Source organism: Biomphalaria glabrata, chromosome 1, assembly GCF_947242115.1.
Source record: "Biomphalaria glabrata chromosome 1, xgBioGlab47.1, whole genome shotgun sequence".
Classification (NCBI taxonomy): domain Eukaryota; kingdom Metazoa; phylum Mollusca; class Gastropoda; family Planorbidae; genus Biomphalaria; species Biomphalaria glabrata.
Genome location: NC_074711.1, coordinates 86,202,822 through 86,228,739, shown reverse-complemented (window position 1 = coordinate 86,228,739; position 25,918 = coordinate 86,202,822). Strand labels below are relative to the sequence as shown.

General features: G+C 40.6%; 2 protein-coding genes across 6 annotated transcripts in view; both read right to left on the bottom strand.

The window, feature by feature from the left end:
* The window catches only part of LOC106054273 (slit homolog 2 protein-like), a 184,536-nt gene that overhangs the window by 141,669 nt on the left and 16,949 nt on the right, over positions 1–25,918 (bottom strand). The gene's annotated exons all lie outside the window — the stretch shown is intronic.
* On the bottom strand, positions 7,176–10,942 carry LOC106058883 (intersectin-1-like). The gene has a single exon (XM_013216397.2). The coding sequence runs from the start codon at positions 10,367–10,369 to the stop codon at positions 8,120–8,122; it is 2,250 nt and encodes a 749-aa protein (XP_013071851.2). The 5' UTR covers positions 10,370–10,942; the 3' UTR covers positions 7,176–8,119.

Here is a 25,918-nt window from a genome sequence, read left to right as displayed (position 1 = left end):
AGAGAGAGAAAGAGAGAGAATTCTCTGCGCCAAGAACTGTTAAAGTCTTAATGGCAAGAAGTCCATTCGGATTGAGCACTTTGTTTTTCCGGCCTCTCCTATGACTTTTGGACAAGGCCGGCTCTAGCCGTATGATGGCCTCAAATAACTATGTCTCAAGATCGGAAAAATACTATTGTCCTAACAATGTCCCAAAGTTCTGAATTAGATCCGTATTTCAACTTAAAACAATCGGCTCGCCTTCACAATACATTACAAAGCAAATCAGATTTGCTTATTGGAGAAAATAACTTTATTGTGGGGCACAATGTACAAACAACATTTAAAGTGCTCTCTACATTCAATGCTTTTAGTCCCAAGTCTAAGGATCGATCGATTGATAACAGGCCTAGCAGTGACACGCGAGCCAGGTCAAGATGAACACCAGAGATTAGTCAGATAGATGTAATCCGTCAGTCTCCAATCTGCTGGTCGCTATCCGCGACACCAACAGGACGTCACATCGACACACGAGAGACTGCTAGATGGCATCACACCACGAGTATGAGCTACGCTAGGAAGTAACGCTATGAAGTAACGCTACGAAGTAACGCTACGAAGTAACGCTATGAAGTAACGCTACGAAGTAACGCTATGAAGTAACTATGAAGTAACGCTATAAAGTAACGCTATAAAGTAACGCTATGAAGTAACTATGACGTAACGCTATGAAGTAACACTATGAAGTAACTATGAAGTAACTATGAAGTAACTATGAAGTAACGCTATGAAGTAACGCTATAAAGTAACGCAAAGTAACGCTATAAAGTAACGCTATGAAGTAATGCTATGAAGTAACGCTATGAAGTAATGCTATGAAGTAACGCTATGAAGTAACGCTACGAAGTAACGCTATGAAGTAACTTTGAAGTAACGCTACGAAGTAACGCTATGAAGTAACTACGAAGTTACGCTATGAAGTTACGCTATGAAGTAACGCTATGAAGTAACGCTATGAAGTAACGCTATGAAGTAACTATGACGTAACGCTACGAAGTAACACTATGAAGTAACTATGAAGTAACGCTATGAAGTAACGCTATAAAGTAACGCTATAAAGTAACGCTATAAAGTAACGCTACGAAGTAACGCTATGAAGTAACTATGAAGTAACGCTATAAAGTAACGCTATAAAGTAACGCTATGAAGTAACGCTATGAAGTAACGCTATGAAGTAACGCTATGACGTAACTCTATGACGTAACGCTATGAAGTAACTATGAAGTAACGCTATGAAGTAACGCTATGAAGTAACTACGAAGTTACGCTATGAAGTTACGCTATGAAGTAACGCTATGAAGTAATATGAAGTAACGCTACGAAGTAACGCTATGAAGTAACGCTATGAAGTAACTATGAAGTAACGCTATGAAGTAACGCTATGAAGTTACTGCGAGTTGTAGAACAACGGAATGAATTAGATAGCGACAGAGTACACATTATTGGTGGGATAAAGAGAAAGATTAACTCAAATGGAAAGAGTAAAGATTAGTTGCCATCGAGAAGAAAAAGAAAGGATTCCCTTGAAAAAGAAAGAAAAAGAAAGAAGAAAGGTCTAGGGTTAAGAACTTCCCGTCCACGCCCCTTGGAAGAAATCCGTACCACTGGAAGGGGACACACAGGGGCGCTTTGATTCCCTGGTGTTTTGTTTTTTTCAATGCACAATAATAGACTAAACGTTTGATATAGTTTTGAAAAAGAATTCATCTTTTAGAAGATAACACGCTTACTGTAAGCTATCCCGACAAGATCAACGTCTAAACTTTCGACTCAGGACCGGACACAACAGAATGCGACAACACATGTACCGGAAGCTCAAAATTGGAACCAGTGAAATCTGCCAATGTGGAGTATTACCAGAGAATGCAGACCACGTCTTCCAAAACGTCTCTCTTTAACAAGAGGCCCGTATAAGACACTGGCCCCAAAACACCCCAATAGAAAGAAAGCTATATGGAGAGCTCCCTGATTTGGAAACCACTGCGCAGTTCATCTCATGTATTGGTCTAGTCATCTGAACGCTCCAACGTAACAATGAGAACGAAGAATAAGATATATGTTAATAGGCTTGTTCCATATTTCTTCCATGTCACGTCGTAGTGTTGTTTATATTTATGGCCTGATTGATTTCATTGTTATTTGAATGTGAACTGGGCCTAGTTCTTTACATCTTTATTTTTTTTTTAAATGTTACAAAAATTCACTAATTGATATGATTATTTTTGTAGATAAGGCCTAGATCTTGAATGTCTAGATTCAGGGCCGGATTTAGAACTTATAAGAGCCTAAGATATTTGAAATAAGGAGCCCCTCGTGAACAACTTTAGGCAATTAATTACTTTGTTTTTTCTTCAAAGTATATTAGGGAGGCCCCCAGAAAAATGGGAAGAGGGGGCCCTAGTCTGTAGCTTACGCTGCCTCTAGGTAAATCCAGCGCTGTCTAGATATAGTAGCCTATCAGATCTACATATTCGTCTAATCATAGGAAGATATAGCTAGTGTTCTATTTATAAGGTCTTTACCACGTGACATATTGTAGGTCAGAGATACGAAACAACCCCATTGTCACTCTCTCTCTTTCATCTCCCTCTCTGACTCTGTCATTCAAATCAAGTGTTTTCGTCTTTCTGTTTCCGTTCAGACTTTGTTCAATTTCTAAATACAATTAAACGCTCCAATAACATGTAAAGTACTGCAATAACATGTAAAGTACTGCAATAACATGTGGGTACTGCAATAACATGCAGGTACTGCAATAACATGTAGGTACTGCAATAACATGTAAAGTACTGCAATAACATGTAGGTACTGCAATAACATGCAGGTACTGCAATAACATGCAGGTACTGCAATAACATGTAGGTACTGCAATAACATGCAGGTACTGCAATAACATGCAGGTACTGCAATAACATGTAAAGTACTGCAATAACATGCAGGTACTGCAATAACATGTAAAGTACTGCAATAACATGCAGGTACTGCAATAACATGCAGGTACTGCAATAACATGCAGGTACTGCAATAACATGCAGGTACTGCAATAACATGCAGGTACTGCAATAACATGCAGGTACTGCAATAACATGCAGGTACTGCAATAACATGCAGGTACTGCAATAACATGCAGGTACTGCAATAACATGCAGGTACTGCAATAACATGCAGGTACTGCAATAACATGCAGGTACTGCAATAACATGCTGGTACTGCAATAACATGTAGGTACTGCAATAACATGCAGGTACTGCAATAACATGTAGGTACTGCAATAACATGTAGGTACTGCAATAACACGTAGGTACTGCAATAACACGTAGGTACTGCAATAACATGTAGGTACTGCAATAACATGTAGGTACTGCAATAGCATGTAGATAACATGTAAGTACTCCAGTAACATGTAAGTACTCCAGTAACATGTTAGTACTCCAGTAACATGTAAGTACTCCAGTAACATGTAAGTACTCCAGTAACATGTAAGTACTCCAACAGCATGTAAGTACTCCAATGCCATGAAGATACAGTGGTAGAGTAGTTGATGTTGTCTTTTGTCTCGACGCTGTTGTTTTCCTATTTAATTATAGATTAATATTTGAACAAACATCCGTACGAGTCTAATTACCGAAACTTTCATTACATTCGTCTTACAGACGTCACTAATTCGGCAATTTCCTTTCCGTCTTTACCCTTTCATTCAAACGTCTCTAATTCAATTCACGTCTGCAAAGAGTTAAAAAAGGAATAAAAGGCCACACATGAAGAATATTTGTGTGTAGGGCACTGTTCAATTGAAGCCAATATTTCAAAAGGAGGACCACCCAAAGAGCTTTCAGATGAAGCCAGGCCGACAAAAGAGAGTTATTGATCGGCAGACGAACCAAGGTAATGCTCAGATGTTCAAGACATATTTTTTGAGATCTTGAACTCAATTCCAGCTTTCGACTACAAAAATAAAGTCACCAAAAATTTCCCTCCTTATTATCTTCACTTCTGCCACTATTAGAAGCAGACGATATAGGTGAGCCATACATTCGAGTTTGCATTGTTTCCTATTTCCCAGAGTTCCCGGCGGCTTCAAATCGTTATTGACTATCCATGCCTGCCACAATACAGTGATAAACAAAGCGGGGGTAGAAAAAAAAGAAAGAAATGGCGCTGGTGGGGGCTCGGGGCGCTTACAATCAAGGGGGAGGGGTGGGTATGGGGCTCACAGAAGTGTAAATGTAAGTTCCGGGTTTTGATAATCTTACTAAACTTAATGGACAGAAGATATCACCTATTTTTTTCGTCATTCAGAGATTATGGAGATTAATGAAGTAGACTAGGCCTAGGTCCGTACTGAGGTAATACTAGAGCAGGGGTTCTCAACCTGTGGGTCGCGACCACCTTGGGGGTCGATTGACGATTTGCCAGGGGTCGCCTAAGACCATCGAAAATATGGATTGTTATTGTCTACTCTTCTATTTCTGTATGTGTGTGTTTGAAAAAAGGGGGGGGGGGGGTCGCGACAGAGTGGGGGATTGTAAAAAGGGGTCGCCGAGCTTAAAAGGCTGAGAACCGCTGTACTAGAGGATTACGTGAGATTAAAGTATTACATTAAGTCTGATTTAGTTGAGAAACTAGAGCGGGAAGAGTTACACTGAGAAACTATAAATGTTATACAACAAAAAATGTGTAGCCTACATTTTAGAACTAGGTGTCAAAGTCTAAATACGGAATCACTCGTTACTATTATTTTAAAGTGTCACAGACATGTCACTCATCTATTTTTTTTTTTTTTAGATCGATACATTAACGTTTAGACTAGGAAAAAAATTATTCGATCACTTGTCATGTCATACAACAATTGTTGTGATGTTTTAAGTCTATTGACACAATTATTTCGAAACATTTACTGTGATAAATACATCAACACACTCATTTACAATGTAAGACAGCGATTTACTATTAACACATTTATTGTGATGCAATAAGTCTATTAACACATTTGTTGTGAAGAATTTATTCTATTTACACATTTATTGTGACGCATTGTGCGTGTAATGTGCATTATAATATAGACAAAATCAAATTGATATGAAATGAAATAAATGAGTAATAATACTTTTTTTTTTAACAAAATCAAACTCCCTGCAATAATACAACCTTTTAGTCTCACGTTCTGGAGTCGCCCCTACCAAGACCAATGACGCAATGCCACCTTTCTTGCATCATTCACAACCAATCGCTAGCCTCTTCCCACCGTCACCATAGAAACACACACACACACACATGGTCACGTGGTGGGTTAACCTAGGCGATGTGGCTGGTTCGGTGAGGTCCGTGGTTCGAGTCGTCCTTGAAGATTATCTATTTTTAACCAAATTTTCTTCCAAATGTGCAAGTCAACAACTAGTGTACACCACTGCTGCTACTATGTGTCAATATAAAGTTTATTCCTTTGGTTGAGATCTGAGTTAAATAACACACTACCAGCTACCAGTGGGATCACGTGCCACCAGTAAGCCAACTCCAGTGACTAGTTGTAAGTGATACCCCCCCCCCCCACCGGCCTTACCCCTACATATCTGGCGTAAGATGACACGGTCGCACGACGTTAGGCTGATATCAGGTGTCGTTGTCTTGTCTCTTGGTCGCGTACATCTTACGGAGAAGCGGCGCCCAGGTAAACGCCCCCATTGTTACTAAATACTTGGGCACCCGTTTAGGATACTGAGATGTACGCGTGAGACAGGCAGAGGAGGTACAGCGGGGATTTTAGTAGTTGAGCTGTCTGTCTGTCGCCCGGTCTGTCTCAATGTCCACTGAAAGTTTTCACCTTTTATAAAGGTATTACTTTCAACATGGCCCAAAAAATGATACATTTAAATACTTTATTTTGACAATTTTCAACAACTATCGGGGATTAAATTTCGCAAATAAACTCTTGATGCTAGACAACAAATTCTATCACAATTTCGGAAAGGTTACTTATTATTATTAATTATTAAATATTATTTGTTTAATCATTATCGTTAATCCGAGTGTTCCATCTATGGGACTTAGGGGAACTTGCGAATATATTGAATTTTTTTTTCTGAGTATAAGTAGTATATCTATTGCATTGGGCCGAGACCAAACGTTATAAATCGCCTGTTGTGATTGTTGTGAACTTGTAGCCTATGACTTTGACATGTATACATTACATATGCAATACTTCAAGAACACCAGGGATGCGTTAGGAATAAGAAATGTTTAATAAAGAAATAAGAATAAATTATAACTGTAGATAACGCCAACAAAAGCTGAATTCCTAAATATACATTAACTATCAAACTGCCTTATAATGGCTCCTACTACGCTATCACAAAACTCCGGTCCTCTGTCAACAATAACAAAACTTCAAGCGCTGTCACTCTGTCCCAACCAATGAACCAATGAAATAATAGTAAAATTAATAAATAAACATAGAATTCTTTCAGTCTTACAACCAAGGTTCTATGACGTACCGTTTACAATATTATGTACAAAACATAATCACCACATTCCCCCCTTACCAAAATAAGCTATTAATATAACTTATTAATAGCGTACAAAGTTACTAGCTTAAATTCCGGTATCAGGTAAAGAAAGAGTGCACACACAAAAATACAGATACACTCTACACTCGATAGCATTGAACTCAAAACCAAATTGGAAAAAAGAAAAAATGACAGAATCACACAAAAATTACTAGTTAACACATCTACATTCCCCAATTAACTCTCCTTGTTCACAATTTCAACCAATTTCTTTACAACATCCAGAATTAACTTGTATTGGAGAAAAAAAACGCTAACTATACATCATCCGTTTAGACTAATCAAAACTGGTCATCAAGTACTCATGTCCAATACAAATAGGAGACTTGCTTCACTACATTGTGACTTTGTTTAAAAGGAAATACATCTCAACTGATATCAGCATTTATATTAGGTGTTTGGTAATGCAGGCCTTGGTCACTCATCACGGTGATTCGTGTACCTTCGTATCTGGTCAACATTGGCTGAAAACTATCTGTCAAACTGTGCACATAGAATGCAGTCAAAATGGGTTGTCGACATATAATAAGATAAGAGTAAGAATAAGAAAAAATGTCCTGAGGATTTGGGGGGGGGTAACACTAGGTATGGAGCTATAATTAGTCATACATCCTGCGAATGTAGGCATTAAAACACCATGAATGGAGTCACTTGTTCTGAGGGTGTTATGGTGGAAAGCTGCCCCACCAAAAGACTTGTACTGTCAGACGTCACCTTGTTTCACTATTCACTTGTTACACATAGTCTCATACGCCGAGGTTTCAAAACGTTCTTCCTACACCAAGAAGATTAAAGGTAGTGGTGTAAAGATATGTTGACAACGCTCTGCAGTCTGACCAAACGTGGTGGAGTCACATTACTGGGGGGTGGAGAGGAACTGCACTGTTGCGGTGCTGTTTTCAAACTTGTTGCACATCGTCTGAATCAAGTCTGAGTCAAGTCTGAATCAAGAGTGACTCAAAGGCGATACGAGAAAGTACTGCCAGTTGTTAAGGGAAACAATGTCTCTATACACAGCAAACCTGTGACTAGTACAGACAGTTTCGCATTGTCTCATACTAACACGCAGTTGTTTCCTTCTGGTCGCTAGATCAAAGGTCACTAAGTCAAATATTCTGCCTAATACTTCGACACAGGTATTATGTTCACGTTGTTGTTTTTTTTTCCCCCGTCACAGGAACTGAAAGTAGTCTCCACACACACAAACCGTCAGCTACAGTATGGCTGTAACTCTGTATTTGACCTTGACCTTGAGGAAATTTAGTCCAAACTATACTAGTAGCTCTGCACATGTGTAGCTTCAAAATACATGCACATTCTAGAAGCAGGTCAGCCTTGAATTTCGCCACCGCTGTCAATCAAAAAAAACATTCATCACTATACTGGAGTGTGCATTTCCCTCAGAACATAGTAGTGAAACGTTTCTCTCTGTGGTCTCCAGTAAGCGGACACGTTCCCATTTCGTCCTCTTTGCTGTCTTAACGGTATCTTGAGGGTGTCATTGCTTACTTCAGTTCTTAGATTCTGACGTCATGGTCGTTTCTTCCTTTTCCACGTCCATAACCAGCTCGATCAAATTCTCTTCGTCGCCATGGACCTTCCCATCTGTCTCGCTTATCATAATATCTGTTGACTGGTGGGCTGCCGTAGTTGCGTCTGTAACAAGGTCTGCGTCCTTGATAGCCTTGGTATCTTTGAGGCTGGACTTCTCCTCGGTCCTCTGGGTACTGCCGCCTTCCTCCCTTGCCATTTTCTCTGTACCATAGATACCATCCACTCGTCCTAGAGCTACTTCGGTCAGCAGAATCTTTACTGCCCTGCACATTAGAACCACCTGGACCAGATACGTTTGCTGTTTCTTTTCGTTTCACTTGTTCGACGACGTCAAATTCCGTTTTTCCGCCTTCTGTAACACTTGTAGGGTATTTTCTTGGGTTGCTTTTAACTATGGCTGTCTGGTGCACAAATAAATCTTCCTTATTTTCGTTACTGTTAACATCATCATAACTATCTTGTTCTGTTTTTAAATTTTGTTGTCTGCCTTCAACTTCAGTCGTTGCTGATTGGTCGATGTCATCAGCTTCTTGTGTTGGCTCCCAGTTAAAAAATTGTTTCCATCTGTCGATCTGAGCCTCACTGGGACACTCTATATTTGGTACATTCCCTATCACCACTTCGAATGGACCATTCTCAACAACTATAGCTTCAACCTTTTTATTGAAATACGGAGAGTTAATGTGTACTATAGCTGTTGGGTAGCTCTTTATTTGTCCTCCGAAACCTTGTACTTTGCATTGTCTCTTAGTGTACTGGTGAGGTCTCACAAGTTTAGCTAAGAGTACACATTTGGTGGCCCCAGTATCGCGTAGGGCGTGGGTATGATAGCCATTTGCTATAGCTGGACATACGTAAGGTGAAAGGCTATCCGCCAAGCCTCCAACATGGGCTACAACATCGTTCTTGTAGTATTCTGTTCTCCGGGCATCTCGACAATACTTCGCTATGTGCCCCATTCTCCCACAGTTGTAGCATCTCACTTGACTTCTCTGGGCCGGTGACTGGGCCGGTGACTGATTTAGTCTATAATCATTTCGTTCTCTTTGTATATCTCTGTTTTGTGGTGGACTTTGTTGTTGTGCTGTTTCTTCCTTTGTAAATCGTGCTGTTGTAGAGATTGCTGCGGCGGCAAATTCGATTTCTTCACTGTTTTCAACCTTTTGTAGTATTTCGCCCGGATGTGCCGCTACATAAGTTTGACACAGTTCCATAACGGTCTCCACACTTCTCGGTTTTCTTTCCTGTAGGAAGGCAAACAGATTCCTCCCAGAAGTTGATACGATTTTGTCCACGATGATAAACTGCTTTAGACTGTCGAAGGATTCTTCAATTCCAGATGCTTGAACCCATTTTTCGAACGTTATTTTCACATCAGAAACGAATTGCTTCATGTTGCCGTCTGATGGTGGTTTTAGCTCATGGAACTTCTGTCGGTAGTCGTCCTCGCTATATTGATAGAAATCAAGCAATGTTTTCTTGAGGATGGCATAGTTTGCTACCTCGTCATCGCTTAGGACTTGTAGTGCATCGAGGGCCTTTCCTCCGACCAAACTGAGAAGTTGTATGGCCCATTCGTGTTGTGGTTCTTTTTCAAGTTTCATCAGCATTTCAAATCTGTTGATAAATGCATCCATCTTATCCGTGCCTTCCACGAATTTTTGTCTCTTTGTTTGGGGCGTATTTCTTTTCCTCGTGTTCCTATTTTCCTGCTCCTCTACCTCCTTTGCTTTACTCTCTTTTTCGATTGCGGCAATTTTGGCCTTCGATTCCTCGTCGTCTCTTTTTATTTTGGCCACTACTTGGTCCTCTTCTAGTTTCCATTTAAATCTCATCTCTTCTTCCAGCATTGCCATCTTCCGTTCTTCTATTTTCGCCTTTTCTTTCCTTTCTTCTTCTTCTACTTTCGCCCTTTGTTTCCTTTCTTCTTCTTCTACTTTCGCCCTTTGTTTCCTTTCTTCCTCTTCTACTTTCGCCCTTTGTTTCCGTTCTTCCTCTTCTACTTTCGCCTTTTCTTCTTCTACTTTCGCCCTTTGTTTCCGTTCTTCCTCTTCTACTTTCGCTTTTTCTTTCCTCTCTTCCATTCTAGTATCTCTCTCCTCATTCTGTCTTATGATTTTAGCAACCCACTCGTCCAATTCTTCTCTCTGGTAGCCAAGACTCTTCCCCGTTTCATATAGTTTTAGTAGGTCACCGTATACTTTCTCGGCCATTTTATGGACGTAGGTTTGTTCTTATACTTTAGGACAAGCCTTTTAGTCCCTGAGTTAATTGATTTTCTAGCCCTATATTTGAAGTCAGTAGGGATAACTGCTGACCAGAAGATAATAGATAACAACTATAAGGATGAATTAGTTCACCTGTCAACTTGTTGACATACCCTGCTGCTCCACCATTGTTGTGATTGTTGTGAACTTGTAGCCTATGACTTTGACATGTATACATTACATATGCAATACTTCAAGAACACCAGGGATGCGTTAGGAATAAGAAATGTTTAATAAAGAAATAAGAATAAATTATAACTGTAGATAACGCCAACAAAAGCTGAATTCCTAAATATACATTAACTATCAAACTGCCTTATAATGGCTCCTACTACGCTATCACAAAACTCCGGTCCTCTGTCAACAATAACAAAACTTCAAGCGCTGTCACTCTGTCCCAACCAATGAACCAATGAAATAATAGTAAAATTAATAAATAAACATAGAATTCTTTCAGTCTTACAACCAAGGTTCTATGACGTACCGTTTACAATATTATGTACAAAACATAATCACCACACTGAACTACAACGTCACAACCTTTGGGCAGTTTAGACCAACAGCTCGTTGCCACCTCACAGGTCTTTACGTAGGGCTAACCGTTTGCTGGATTATTTTAACTTAAATTAGGGATCGATAAACAAAAAGTACTTGTACTCGATACAATTTCTTTCCTATTCATCAAATCAATTGATCGATTTCTTTCTGGTAACTCCTAACTAAATATCACGATGTCTTTTATAACATCAAAAGTTACTTCGACGAATAATTTTCTTTCCTTACTTTCGTATTTAAATTTAGAAGAAAATCTATTAATCTCCTTAGCAAATATAAGAGTACAATTAAAAACAAGTGTCAAATCCATCCTGACATATTAACATTTCATGTCTCTTTAGCACCATATGCCAGATATTTTTACCGAAGACGAACCAAAAATAAAATTCTACCTGTTAACCTGTCAATTAAAGCGGATAGAGCAACTGTTGAATAAAAGGAAGATTAAGCCCTGTCCATCAAAATATTATTTCTAGAGGGAAGCAACATCCAACTTTCAATTACTTGATGCTAGAAAAAGAGATGTAATGCTTACGGCAGATGACAATTATTTCAAGCTGATATCGAGACTTGACTTCAGTGAAATCATTGATTACAGCAGGTTAGCGCAGATACGGCAAATGTAGTGCACTCAATATCAACTAATGGCTTTTAATACCTTTTACATATTATTGGTTAAAACTGTGCTTGACAAGTTTTGATAGTTTTCAGATAAAGAGCTTTAAGTTCTAGGAGTATTATTAAAAGCGCATAGGATTGAAAGCAAAATTATAGGGGTCGAGATGTCAACGTTGTCTGAGAATTGTGGGAGTCTTAATGAAATTTCAATGGTGCCTTTCATAACAATTTTATTAACATAGTGTTTGAAGAGTTCAGGTACAACCCCCTCCACCCTTCCACCATTTCATTTCTATTAATTCCTCTTTTTCTTCTTCTTCATTCTCATCTTTGATGTTGAAGAGTTCTGACAAGTAATCTTATATTCGACATGGTTTCAGATCAGGAAATTCTGCATATAGTTGTTTCTATTCTATAGGAGGGTTTCGTGGCTAGTGTCTTGTTCGGTCCCCTCGATAGAGTATGCCGCTTTGAAGGACTTGGTAGGAAGTTACTGGTGGTGCTCCAAATTTCATGACAGGGGCTCGAAGAATAGAACATTTCTGCAGTTAGTTGTCTGGATGTCAGTCGATATGTCATGTCCTGTCACCTGTCTGTAAACTTCAGCTTGTTATATCAGTTACTGCAAGCCACACCGGTATTTATCCGTTATATTCTTTACACACGCTATCTCGAATTAACCCGCACTCACCGGCAATACATATAGATATATTCACAAACATATTTATACATACACACATGTATTTATATACACACACATACATATTTATATACACACACATATTTATACACACACGCACACACAGAGCGGGCTCGATTTGTGAATGGCGATGACATGGCACGTACGGTGATGAATGTTGGTCACGTGGTATCAGTTACCTTCAAAATGTGAGTGCACGTGCATAAGGTGAGTGCCACATGCTCTTCAACGCCTCCCCTCCCCCCCCCCACCCACTTTATCAGGACTCCATACATCTCTCAGACCCCACTCCATCTTTCTCTCTCTCTCTCGCTATCGTCTACTCCTCCACCCCCTCGTCTCTTAGCCCTCTTGATCGTATTATCGTCTCTGTATCATTGTTCATCCTCTCATAAATATATCTTTACATCTACCTCATGCTAGTTTGTCCGCCCCCTCCCTCCCCCCCCTTTGCCCCCCCCCCCCACCCCCCGCACCCCACCATCCAACGCATGCACGCACAGGCATGTGTTGAAACATTGTTAAATAACCCAAGTGTCAGTTGTAGACTCACGCCCGGCTGTAACAAATGGGGGTGGCCCACCGCGTTGAATTTCGCGGAGGCTGAGATCGTTAGAAAGAAATGTGTGAAGGCTAAAAGAGACCCCCCCCCCTTTTTTTTTATTTCCCCCGTGTGACGTCATGTTTATTTTATAAAATATTGTATGCTGTGATAAAACAAACAGGGAGGAGGAAATACACGCTGCTACAGAAATACGGAGCAGGTCAAATAGTACGCTGGTCACCCAGACTTTAACTGCTATGTGGAACACCTTTTTTTCTCTCATAGTCAGTATGTCGGTGACTAGCGGCAGAAGCCAATTTTTAAAGTCCAGTTTAAGACTTTTCTCTTAAATTGACGATTAAGCTTTAACCAATTTGCTCCAAACCCGATGAATTTTAGTGATGGCTTCAAGATCGTGTGGTTTTGGCACAAAGGTCCTGGGTTTGAAATCTGTCCGCTGCCATCCCTTGTTGACCAGCAAAAGGTTTGGATAGGACGCAATGATTCAATACTGAAGATAAGTCCGAAATAATAATAATAATAATCTTTATTATCCACGTGGAAAAATAAATATAAATAGTCAAATACAGGTTAGGGTTGACTAATAAAATTAATATCTTCGACTATTTATTTTGTTAAGCCCAGACCAAATATAAATCAAATAAAATAAAAGTAAAACAAGAAAGGTTGCTCAACTATAGTAGCATCCTCTATTCACAAGAAGGGATCCTTCATAGATGACTATAGTAACGTCGTTAGTAAAATCACTAAACTTAGAGACACATAAAGACAGAAGACTAACAAGCAAAGTAGCAATAAAATACATAAAACACTGAACCAAAATCCACAAATACAAGCACACGACCTAATACCCAGAAAGACACAAAGATAAAGGCGCATTTCTTATTCAATATGCCAGGACAAACTCATACAAGTGCTCCTTATTCCCGTGTCCACGCGAGAGCCTGGAAAGAGTTACCTAAATCAGCATGGAAAACTAATGACTTAGCAGAGTCTAATTTTATAGCAAGCATACACGACTCCAGTGTGATACATAAATTAGGGCGTAATTATCTTCTCCTTTAAAAGAACGTCTGTAATTTATAAGATAAGATACAGTTGAAATTTTCGAGAAAGGAAAGCGTGTATTTCGAAAAAAAAACGTGACATTTTTTAACAATTTAAGCCTTCTGCCCCACCCTCCCCTTTTTTTTCTGACAGCATAACTAGGGACCAAGCGTCCCTTCAAAGACTTCCATTGAAAAGGAATCCTTCTATCCGATAATAGAAAGAACTCTCTAGAAGCAGATACAAGAACATCTCTTATCGCGTGAGTACTGGTCAGATTCGTGGCCTGCTCAAATCAAAACAAACGCGACAGCTTAAGAGCATGCCTGTGGGGGTCATCAAGATGGATTAGTCAAATGTCCGGCCACAGTTGACCCACATTTACGAGAACATCTGTTGGAAGCTAAGGCGAATGAGCTGGTCCGACTAACGCGCGTGTTTTTTAGGCACTCGCATTCCCCCCTCCCCCTTTTCCCAGAGCAGTACAGGCGTTGACCCCTGACTAATAGATCTCACAATCTTCGTCACGTGTGGCGGTGCGAGGAATTGAGGGTGTCGCTTCGTGCGAAGATGTGAGAACTTCGCGTGCGTGAGTGCAACAGGAAACAGGCCTGTACGTCACTGCTAAAACATAACCACATCACCCCCCCCTTTTTACCTTTCCACACCCCCCAACCCTTAAAAAACAACTTTCTCCATCTTGAGCCACTACTAGCGTGGGCTCATTATCGCCCAATCGCCCCCCCCCCCCCACCCCCGATTATCTTTTGTAGTTGTCATAATTTTCTTTGATCTAAGTTCGATAATCAATCCAGGTGTGTCTTCCACACAGAAGAAAACCTCACGAAGAAGGTTCCTTGAAGGCGCCTAACTTTTCTAGCTCCAGCCCACACGCAGTCACAGTTTAAATGCATGTTACACTCATTTGCTTTCCCAACGCTATTGATACATAGATCTAGAAACTAGAAATACTTTTGTCTTTGTGGATATGTCAGGAAGGATTATAAAAGGTGTGTGGGGGGGGGGCGCTCCATCTTGCAACGGTTGAGACCCTCAAAGAGTCAGACGCGTGCAAGCACTTGCATGCTCTGAGAAGTAAAAACAAGGCAAAGACGCATGGAATTGCGGATCACTTTTTGTGTTGTTTTGTTTTTACCTGGAGGTAGACTCCTCTTTTCTGTGTAATGATTTATCCAGGTGTCCACCTACCCCTCTCCCCTCCCTTACACCCTCGGCGCCCTATCCCCTCCCTCCTCAAGAGAAGCGCTACGTTCAACTCCAGGTTATATCTGACGTGCGCGCGCGCGTGTGTGTGAGAGAGTCTGAGCGATAACATATTGTCTGTTGTAAGACGAATGGGAAAATTGTCTGCTTTTAGGACGCCGGCCCCAGTGGGCCCGTTCTTCAACGTGTATTGACTGATTTCAGTATGGGGGGGGGGTGATAATTAGGGAGAAATGGCGAGGAAAGAGCGAGAGAGGACAGAGGGCGAGAGACGACAGAGAGTGAGAAGAGAGAGAGAGAGAGAGGGAGAGAGAGAGAGGGAGAGAGGGAGAGAGAGAGGGGGGAGATAGGGGGAGAGAGGGAGAGAGAGAGGGGGGGAGAGAGAGAGGGAGAGAGAGGGAGAGAGAGGGGGAGAGAGAGAGGGGGAGAGAGGGAGAGAGAGAGAGGGAGAGAGAGAGGGAGAGAGAGGGAGAGAGAGAGAGAGGGAGAGAGAGAGAGGGAGAGGAGAGAGAGAGAGAGAGTGGGAAGAGAGAGGGGGGAGAGAAATGCCCAGAAAAGAGATTAGACTATAGTGTCACTATAACATACTGAATATGCTATTGAAAGATGCGCTATACGATTTTTGTTTTCAGTTTTACATATTTAAAAAAATTAGCAAAGACGTAATCAATTTTATTAATTGGTAAACTTTTTAATTAATTTGTTAGGAACAATAAATTCTTGTGCAAAGTTTCAACTTGATACGAAATTGGGAAGCGGGAGAACTAACGTGTTTAAAAGTTGCCCCAGACAGACAGACGCACGAGTTGATATATATAAAAAAAAAACAACTTCCAGCCACCGATATGTTTAAAAAAACTCAATTTCGTACTTGGGTACATTTTTACCGAGATTTTTTCTCTGGTGACATAGTCAAATGTTGCGTCTTACAAAACATATGGGCTTAGATCTAGATGTTAGAAGTAAGTAGTTGCTACTGCTTGTGATAGCGGCTTACGTCTAATATTTCAAGATGAACTGAAAGCCATCGCAAACAGCGGGGGAGCTGGGGAGGGGCGTAAAAAGGGTGAGTGTTTGAGATTGGAGAGGGGAGGGCGCCGTAAACCGGAACCCTACTTTGTTATATTTTTTTTTCCTTTTTATTGTTTTGATCTCAGGGTAACAGACTTCTCAGGTTACATGATGGCTCTCACCTGATAAACGGAATGACTGTATGGGACAGGTTAACTGGTAGTGGGAACTCTTTCATCCACTCCTTCAAGTTTATAACCCCCCCCCCCTACCGTCTTCCGGCCCCATTCACCACTTCATACAGTCAAAGTCATCGGCACTTAAGAGCCCACCTCGTGTGGACCTTGGGGTAGAGCTGGGAAGTTGATTTACGAACTATTAGTGTTGCCCCGTCGGTAGGTTGAAGACTGACTACAAGTAGCTTTGTTGACTTTTTGTCTCTAGTCTCACAATCATAAAATATCTGCTGTCACGTGTGTGTGTGTGTTTCTTTGTTGGAGTCTGTATGATTCCAAAACAGATTTCCAATTTAATTTTTTTTTTTATATCCCTGATTTTTATTTCACCAGGTCCGGATTTAGGCATAGGCAAAATAGGGCCTTCAATTGGTGGGTACTTCGCACATGATTAATACATTTGCTAGGACAAACTTGTACAAATACTTCTTCTTCCCTAGTGCTATTAGAGCATGGAATGGGTTGCCTGAGCTAGCCAGGAAAACCAGTGACTTGGCAGAATTTAGGTCATTGGTTAATATGCATGACTGAATGCATGACGCGTAGGACGTAATCATCTTCTTTTTTTGAAGTAACGTCTGTATTATATAAGATATATATCAACTTTTTTAGCTTTATTTAAGCAGATAACATAAATCTAGCCATTTCACTTCAAGGCTAATGTTCTAGACTTCTTTTAAGAGAAGGGAGATTAAGGACGACGTGGGCGGTGTAGGGGCGCTACTTAACAATAAGTTTATCTTCCTAGGTTCTAACCACCGTCCAAACAGTTTACAAAAACTTCCTCACTAATAGTTATATACCTCCCTAAGGAACATACCTCTTGCGCCACTTCTTAAGGCCAACGAAGTAGGCCTACCAAGATTGATGTTCGACTCTTATCCATCTCATAATCTGATAAGTTCAACCACTTCCCTTTCTTCCCCCCCCCTCTCTCTCTCTCTCTTCCATTGCTCTACCACCTTAGCATACCACCCCTTCACACCCTTATTATGACACTAACCTAAACTTTATGGGGCGCTCACGTCCCCGAAGGGCGTTCATGTATCCCTTCACACGGTTGCGCAGCGTGAGTCTGTGATGCACGCGCATGTAACTGAACGCCTCTGGTGGTCCACAGGCACTGGACTCCCACACTTATGTTGGGATTACAAAGGCCCGTAACAGCATGCAATAAAAACAGGAAGTGTTTCACTTTCTGACAAAGCACACAAAAAAAAAAAAATACGAGCGGCTCTCAGTAACCAGATATTTCAGAACTCATTGTAATTAAATTATGTGATCAATTAGCTCCAGAATTTTCAAAAATTCTAGAATCCAAATTCGAATCCACCTTGTGACCAAAGGATGGCTGCCTGGTCTTGCTGTATGCGCTCCGGACTTTACGGTCCCTGGTTCAAGGCCTGCCCACTGCCATCTCCCTTCGTCCTTCTGGACTTTTGGGATAGGATGTAGATTATCTTCAACTGGATAGGATGTAGATTATCTTCAACTGGATAGGATGTAGATTATCTTCAACTGGATAGGATGTAGATTATCTTCAACTGGATAGGATGTAGATTATCTTCAACTGGATAGGATGTAGATTATCTTCAACTCTGAAGTAACATCCGAAACACAAACATTTTACAAACAAACATGGATGTTGGAACAAGCAACTTCCGAGCTACTACCAACTTACAAGTTGCTCACAACTTCCTAGCTCAAACCGCAGGACGGCGAGGGACGGCAAAAGGCACGAGATTCGATCCTGGGGCCATCGAGACGACAGTCCATAGCACATATCACACGACCAGGCAGATTACACACTAATGTTGTGAAAGCTAAATTAGAATCGTAATATCCATGGTGAAAACAAAAATTAGTTGGCATAAGCCGGGGGTACACCGTACTGCTGGAACATTACTTCGTTCTAGTTACATATATAACACACCTGCGATGTGTAGAATGGGGGAGGCAATGGTTACTGGGGGGGATCATTTGTCTACCTAATTGTTTCGGGGTGAGGGAGGGGCAAGTACAGTGGCTCAGGTGAACACGGCATGAAACAGCACACATACAACGTAATTTTCAGGATATTTATCCCTCGATCTGTAGTGGTCAATATCCACAGAGTCTCAGATTCCTTTTCCCAAATTTTGTTCAAAAGTTGGATTATCGTACCTGTGCGTGCGTGCGTATATGTTGCATATGCGTGAGTCAGTCTGTCCACAAAGGAAATGATTGTCACACCTTGTACAAATAAAGTGAAAATGTCAAATATGACCCAATTAATCTGTAGCGGCGGGAGATTAGGAGAGGGAGGGGGGAGAATCCCGGAAATAGGAAATGAAGAGAACATGAGCCAAAAAAAAAAAAAAAAAAGACAATTGTGCCAATATTGTTAAAACATTCGGCCTGTTGAGGATACTGCTCAATCTGGATAAAATATTCATTGAAAAAACAAAAGGGGGAGTTCTAGATCTAGTTAGTTCTAGTGTGAGAATGCAACACTTTAATTCATACAATCTGATAGGTTTCCGAAATCGCAAATCGAAAGTTTTCTAATTCTTTGGAACCGGAAACAAATTATTCCCCCCCCCTTTCATTAATTTACTCTTTTGTGTAACAGCCTGAATGTAAAACATTTATTTTGTTAATACTTCTTTGACGACTTTGACAAGTAACCCACGTGACAGTTACACAATAAATAATATTTTAAAACTAATACAACGGAATACTTTCTTACTTTTAGGCAAAATAAGGAAACCGCCATTTAACATTTTTATTTCATTACGGTGATGATACTATGGAAATATAGCTTTTTATATAGCACTACTTTCATGCTTATAGCATGATCAGAGCGCTTCTGGTCCAATCTCATTTGTAGACCAGTTGGGAAGGGGGGTATCTAGGAGTTGGTTTTCCGTGCTGCCTTTAGTCGAACCTCGAGCCCCCTTCTAGGTAGCCAAGCCAAGCCAAGTTCAAGCGCACTTGGCCTCTCGACCACGCTTCCCACATAGCCCAAAAAAAAAAAAACAATTAATGAGGGTGTAGATCTATTACGAAACTTTATAACCCCAACTAAGTAAGCAATATGAAATCCACACATCAACGCTTGATTCCAGGTATCAGAATAACAAGAGGGGGATGGAAGAAAAGGTCGACCTGTCGAAGACTCCAACAAATAACACCGTAAGCGATCCACCTTTGGGAGGAATAACAACTAGCGGCTAAATCCAGTGACAACCAAGCGAGACCTCTGCAATTAAGATAGATGGCTTTGAGTCACTGCGAGGAGGTGACTAGCCCACAAAAAAAAAAAACTTTAATAAATAAAGTCATGTCCCAAAATTTGCATATTCCCCTGCTGCTGACAATCCCCGCCGCAGTTTTGTCAGACTTCGCAATGAACGGCCTCAAACCCATCCCTTGTAGGGCACGTAACAACATTCTTCGTTTGGATTCCCGAAAGTTTATTTCAAGCTCTGTAGGACGTAATCTCAAATCAACAGGCACATTTCAACATTTTTTTTTCTTCTTCTGCGCAGCTATGACACCGAACAATGTGACTAGATCTAGCTTTGACCCGCTATAAAAGTGAGCAAAAAAAGTCAGGTACTCTGCAATAAAGTTGAAACAGAAATGTCCAAGTCAGAGTCGATGTCAATGTTCAAGTCAGTTTTTAAGTAAGGGATTATGTCAGTGTTTCAAAGAAATGACAATGTCAGCGTTTAAGTCTATGTTTATAACAGTGCCCCAAAGGAACTTAATTAGTCTGACCGGTTCTCCTCATCACCACCGGAGAAACACTTAGTGGGCAGAACTGCACTGCACCGGCTTCTCATCAAACCAAAACTTGAAGCCAGGCAGCATTGCAGTGCGCTCATGAGGAATTTAAATATGTAGATTATGAATACAAGCATGTCTGGTCTGGTGATAGTTTCCTCCCTATGAAACCCCGGGACAACTAGTCTTCACCAGTTGACACCGAGAGGCCCTGGAGTTCTGTTAGAATCACCACAGACTGAAAAGATAAAATATAATATCTGTGAGTTATCATTTTTTTATGCATAGTCCAAGAACAAACAAAGTTCCACTTGCCTCTCTAACCTTGTTAATAAATCTTTCTCTTTTTTTTTTTTTGTTTTATTTAGATTATACTTTCACTTACAATCACACAAGACAAACGGGTTAACGCATCCACGTTGAGCAGTGAAGGTTATTGAGAAGTGGTATACAGTTCATCTACACTGTTCATTGTAATATACCCGCTACAGTTCCTCAATTATAAATTCATAGTCGCAGATACATGAACATATAATACTGTTGAGCAGTCAAGGTTATTGAGAAGTTCTACATAGTTCGTGATCAAATACACTGTTCAATGTAATATACCCGCTGGAGTCCATCAATTATAAGGTCATAGTCACAGATAAAGGAGCATTCTTATTTTTTTTTTCTTCAAAAGATACCTTTTTTTTTTTTCAGAACTAAAATATAATAAAGAAAAATGCCTCAAGGCTTTTACCTAATTTTGTCAAATTATTGAATAAAAAAGGTTTAGACATATCTAAATATATTTGATTTCAGGATTAATAATAATAATAATAATCTTTATTGTCCGTATGGAAATTTGTCGTACAATTTGTGCATTACACCAAACAAAAAACATTATAACTATATGAAACCAAAGTGTACATTCACACCAGACTCACTCATAATTTACATGTGACAAAGTTTATATCAGATTGTTCTTATTTAATGATTTGATTGCCAGGGGAACAAAAGAGTGTTTTTGTCTGTTTGTCTTTGCTATCGGTGTCTTGTATCTCTTTTGTGATGGTAAAATCACAAAATCCTGACCCAAAGAGTGATTCTTTATTTCGAGGATCTTGTTAGCTTTTTTTTTATATATGTTTGTCTCAAACAACTGCCCAAATGGGTTGTTTTTTTTTTTGCCAATGATTTTACCAGCAGCATTTAGGATTATATAAAGTTTATTTTTATTTTTAATGCTCAGATTGCCATACCAGGCAAGTGATATTGAAACTTAGAATATTACAGATGTGAGCGTGATAAAACATAGTCAAGGCCTCTTCGCTAACATTAAACGAGGACAGTTTTCTTAGTAATCGTAATCTTTGCTGCCCTTTTTTGCTGATAGTGTGAATAAGAAATAGCAGGTCAAGCATTATGCAATCTCATAAGAACCAAGAATTAATGCCAATCAGACAAGCCAATTAGCTTACTGATAGATAAGGGATAAGTCTCCCAATATAATACAACTTTGAGGTTCTTGATTGTATCGTAGCGTATGATGACCATAAAAAGATTGTGATATGCAATGCGGTTGTCGCTTCGCCCCTTACTTCCTTTCATGTTGTCAGACATGTGCAACAATATGAGTAAACTGACCAAAATTATTTGTCGTCATAAATTGTCATGGAGGACCAACAACATGGCCACACAATGACGTAGTTTAAAAAAAAAAACAGGGTGGGGCGCAAAGGATGCCCAATCAATACATGACTTAGTTTTAGCGGCCCCCGAAAGGGGAAAAGATGCTATTAGTTTTGTGTGTCCTGTCTGTCCGTCCGTCCCGTTTAGATATCAGAAACTAGAAGAGAAAATGAAAATCGGACATCATGATATTTTAGATCATTCAAAGTTATGATGCTACGGCTCCTTTTTTTTTCTATTCCGGAAGTGAACCATCTAATTTTAAAAATTATATATGCATGCAGATTTTTTAAAAAAATTACACCACTTTTCAATGAAAAACTTCAGGGGAAGTAAGTCTTATTAAAAAGCTCACAAGCTTCTTCATTAATAAATCAAGCTTCATTCATAGATTCAAATGTTGTTTTTAAAAAGGAATTTTAATACGAACTTCGTTTCAATTGTAAGTTAAAAAAAACAAACCCAACTACTTTTATATCGCTCAGTTTTCACGCATCGTCATTAGGCTATACACTTGACAACAATCTAAATTAAAATAAATATAGGCCAGACATAGATCTAGACATAGACATGGATCTCCGTATATGGGTGGCTCATTGTTCGACACCCGACTCTGGAAGAGTTATGTTTACTGAGCGACTAAAGGCAGCATGGAAAAACCTTCTCCCAGATTTCCCCTTCCCCCACCCCCCACCCCCACTGGTCCACAAATGAGATTGGACGATAGCGCTCTGAGCATGCTTTAATTAAGCATGAAAGTAGCGCTATATAAAAGCTATATATTAATAGGAAACCGGCACCGTAGGCACCATTATCCACCCAGATTAAACGCTGGTAAGGCTCTTATTCAGCTTACAGGCTTGGACCGGGAGCTCTTCACATCTAGTTCTGTCTGTGGGTTCCCAGCAGTAGCGGCCTTGTACCGGGAGCTCTTCACACCTAGTCCTGTCTGAGGGTTCCCAGCAGAAGCGGCCTTGTACCGGTAGCTCTTCACACCTAGTCCTGTCTGAGGGTTCCCAGCAGTAGCGGCCTTGTACCGGGAGCTCTTCACACCTAGTCCTGTCTGAGGTTCACCAGCAGTAACGGCCATGGGCCGGAAAGGGGACCAAACCGCGTACACAGCGGGCCGTCAAGTAACCGTCAAACTGTCAACGTGGTGCCATTCGGTAAGTGGAGTAAGTTAAACCTCTTAAGTAAAAAGTAAAGTTCTCCTTTCAGACATTACGATCTATTAGGTAGATGATTTAGAGGTCATCTGTTTCTGTGGCCAACGGTTTACGAGAGTGTCAAGTGGCCAGCACACCGACCAACCGCCTTTACTTTCCTCAACTATTGTCAGGTACCCATTAGAGCTAGGTGGACCCAAATGCGACCAAAATATCCCGAAATTAAAAATCACAGTCTTCACCAAGATTCGAACCTGGGACCTCGGTTCGGAAGCCTAGCGCTTAAACGCTCAGCAACCGCGCTCCTCACCCTTCTTCTCGTGTTCCGGAAATGTCTGATGTCCAAGCCTACCTCTACATGCTCGACCGGTGCAGAGCTCTGCTGTTGGTATAATTAGGAAGCGCTTAGCTCTGGGTGACGTGATATTTGCACTGGAGTAGGTACTGTATCTGTCGGGGTTTAGGGATAATGCCGGAATCGATCATCCACCGCTCTGGAGAAAAGTGAAGAGTTGAGCATTTCTTCGATTTGCTTCAAACTGGTGGTACCAAAATAGTCTTCTGCCCTAATCCAGTTTCGCAGACATGCAAGTGACGGATCGAAGAGTTCTAGTGTCTTCTTTTATCATTTCTTATATAATACAGACGTTACGTCGTGCATCTAGTCATGCATATTAACCAATGACCTAAATGCTGCCAAGTCACTGGTTTTCCTGGCTAGCTCAGGCAACCCATTCTATGATCTAATAGCGCTAAGGAAGAAGGAGCATTTGTAGAAAATTTTTCCTAGCATATGGAACGAGGAATGTGCCTTTATCTTTGTGTCTTGCTGAGTATTTTATTAAATTTTGTTTTTGTACTTGAAGATGTGCTAGCGAGGAACAAGTCCCTCATTGTGACATCCCGCTTGGAGAGACATTAAATATTCCAAGACAAAATAGTTTCTTTTTTTTTTTTTGGTTCTACGATTAGAGCCTTACCAGACATTTTGATTTCCCTAGCATTTAGTCATCTTAATATTGTCTCCCCTATAATAACCTCCCCTAACATTTCGCCTCTCCTAACATTTCACCTCAACTAATACTTCGCCTCTCCTAATACTTCGCCTCCCCTAATACTTCGCCTCTCCTAATACTTCGCCTCTCCTAATACTTCGCCTCCCCTAATACTTCGCCTCTCCTAATATTTCACCTCTCCTAACATTTCCCCTCCCCTAATACTTCGCCTCTCCTAATACTTCACCTCCCCTAATACTTCGCCTCTCCTAACATTTCCCCTCCCCTAATACTTCGCCTCTCCTAATACTTCACCTCTCCTAATATTTCGCCTCTCCTAACATTTCACCTCTCCTAACATTTCCCCTCCCCTAATACTTCGCCTCTCCTAATACTTCGCCTCTCCTAACATTTCCCCTCCCCTAATACTTCGCCTCTCCTAACATTTCCCCTCCCCTAATACTTCGCCTTTCCTAATACTTCGCCTCTCCTAACATTTCCCCTCCCCTAATACTTCGCCTCTCCTAATACTTCACCTCTCCTAATATTTCGCCTCTCCTAACATTTCACCTCTCCTAACATTTCCCCTCCCCTAATACTTCGCCTCTCCTAACATTTCCCCTCCCCTAATATTTCGCCTCTCCTAATACTTCACCTCCCCTAATACTTCGCCTCTCCTAACATTTCCCATCCTCTAATACTTCGCCTCTCCTAATACTTCACCTCTCCTAATATTTCGCCTCTCCTAACATTTCACCTCTCCTAACATTTCCCCTCCCCTAATAATTCGCCTCTCCTAATACTTCGCCTCTCCTAACATTTCCCCTCCCCTAATACTTCGCCTCTCCTAATACTTCGCCTCTCCTAATATTTCGCCTCTCCTAACATTTCACATCCCCTAATACTTCGCCTTCCCTAATACTTGGCCTCTCCTAATACTTCGCCTCTCCTAACATTTCACCTCCCCTAACAGATTAAATATCAGAAGACCTTGGCCACAATTGCAAACATCTTCAATAAATATTGACCTAGTTTAATCCTCACATCGATAAGTCAACATGCAAGTGTTCAAGAGACCAAGTTCACACGTTCATTCATTTAGTTAAGCTCCAATCTATAAAAAAACATCCAAAATGCATTTTCATCTTAGACCTTCCATTGAGACGCGTTTTTTTATATTATTTTTCTTAAACTATTTATAGCTGCATCTATCTCTGCACATTTCTCATACATCAAAATAATAGCGTTCATTAATTCTCACTTCTGACGGCTTTACCCCCATTTCCCTGCCCAACCCCCCCCCCCCATACAAGCAATGATGTCATAACCATAAAAATTCCTTTCACGGGTCGCGGGACTTATTTATATCTTCGGATATTCCCGCGAAACCTGTGTTCGAATCAAATACAAGCTTCGTAACTCTAGTCATGCAAGCTTAACTCCTTTGTTATCACCGTCGACTATTTATTTATCTGACCTATTAAGATTGCGTACCTTCATTAATAAAGGCTTGCAAATTAGAAGGGTGGGGGGTGAATAGCAAGGCTGTTAAGATAAGCTGACCACTGGTCAGTCATTGATTGTATATCGTTGATTAGTTGAGACTTGCATTAATGGTCCTGATAGAACCAGTGGCGTAGCGAGGTACCCGTGGGCACTGGCTCAAGAAAATGTTGGTGTCCCCCCCCCCCCAAGACAAATTTAATGTGTGGCAAAAAAAAAAAAAATCAGTTGTCTGAATATTTACCAAAAGTCATTCAAATGCATATAGTTTTAATTCAGTTCCTGTGGGCCCCACGGGCCTAAACGCAATAAAACCCAAAACTTGCCATGGTTGGTAAGTCACAGACTTTGGGCCCCTAATGGTCGTGGGCCCAGGTTCATTGAGCCCTTTCGCGCCTTGGATGCTACGCCACTGGATAGAACTGGATGAACA

Coding starts and splice junctions, on each gene's coding strand:
- LOC106058883 (XM_013216397.2), bottom strand. CDS start 10,369: ATGGCCGAGAAAGTATACGGTGACCTACTAAAACTATATGAAACGGGG.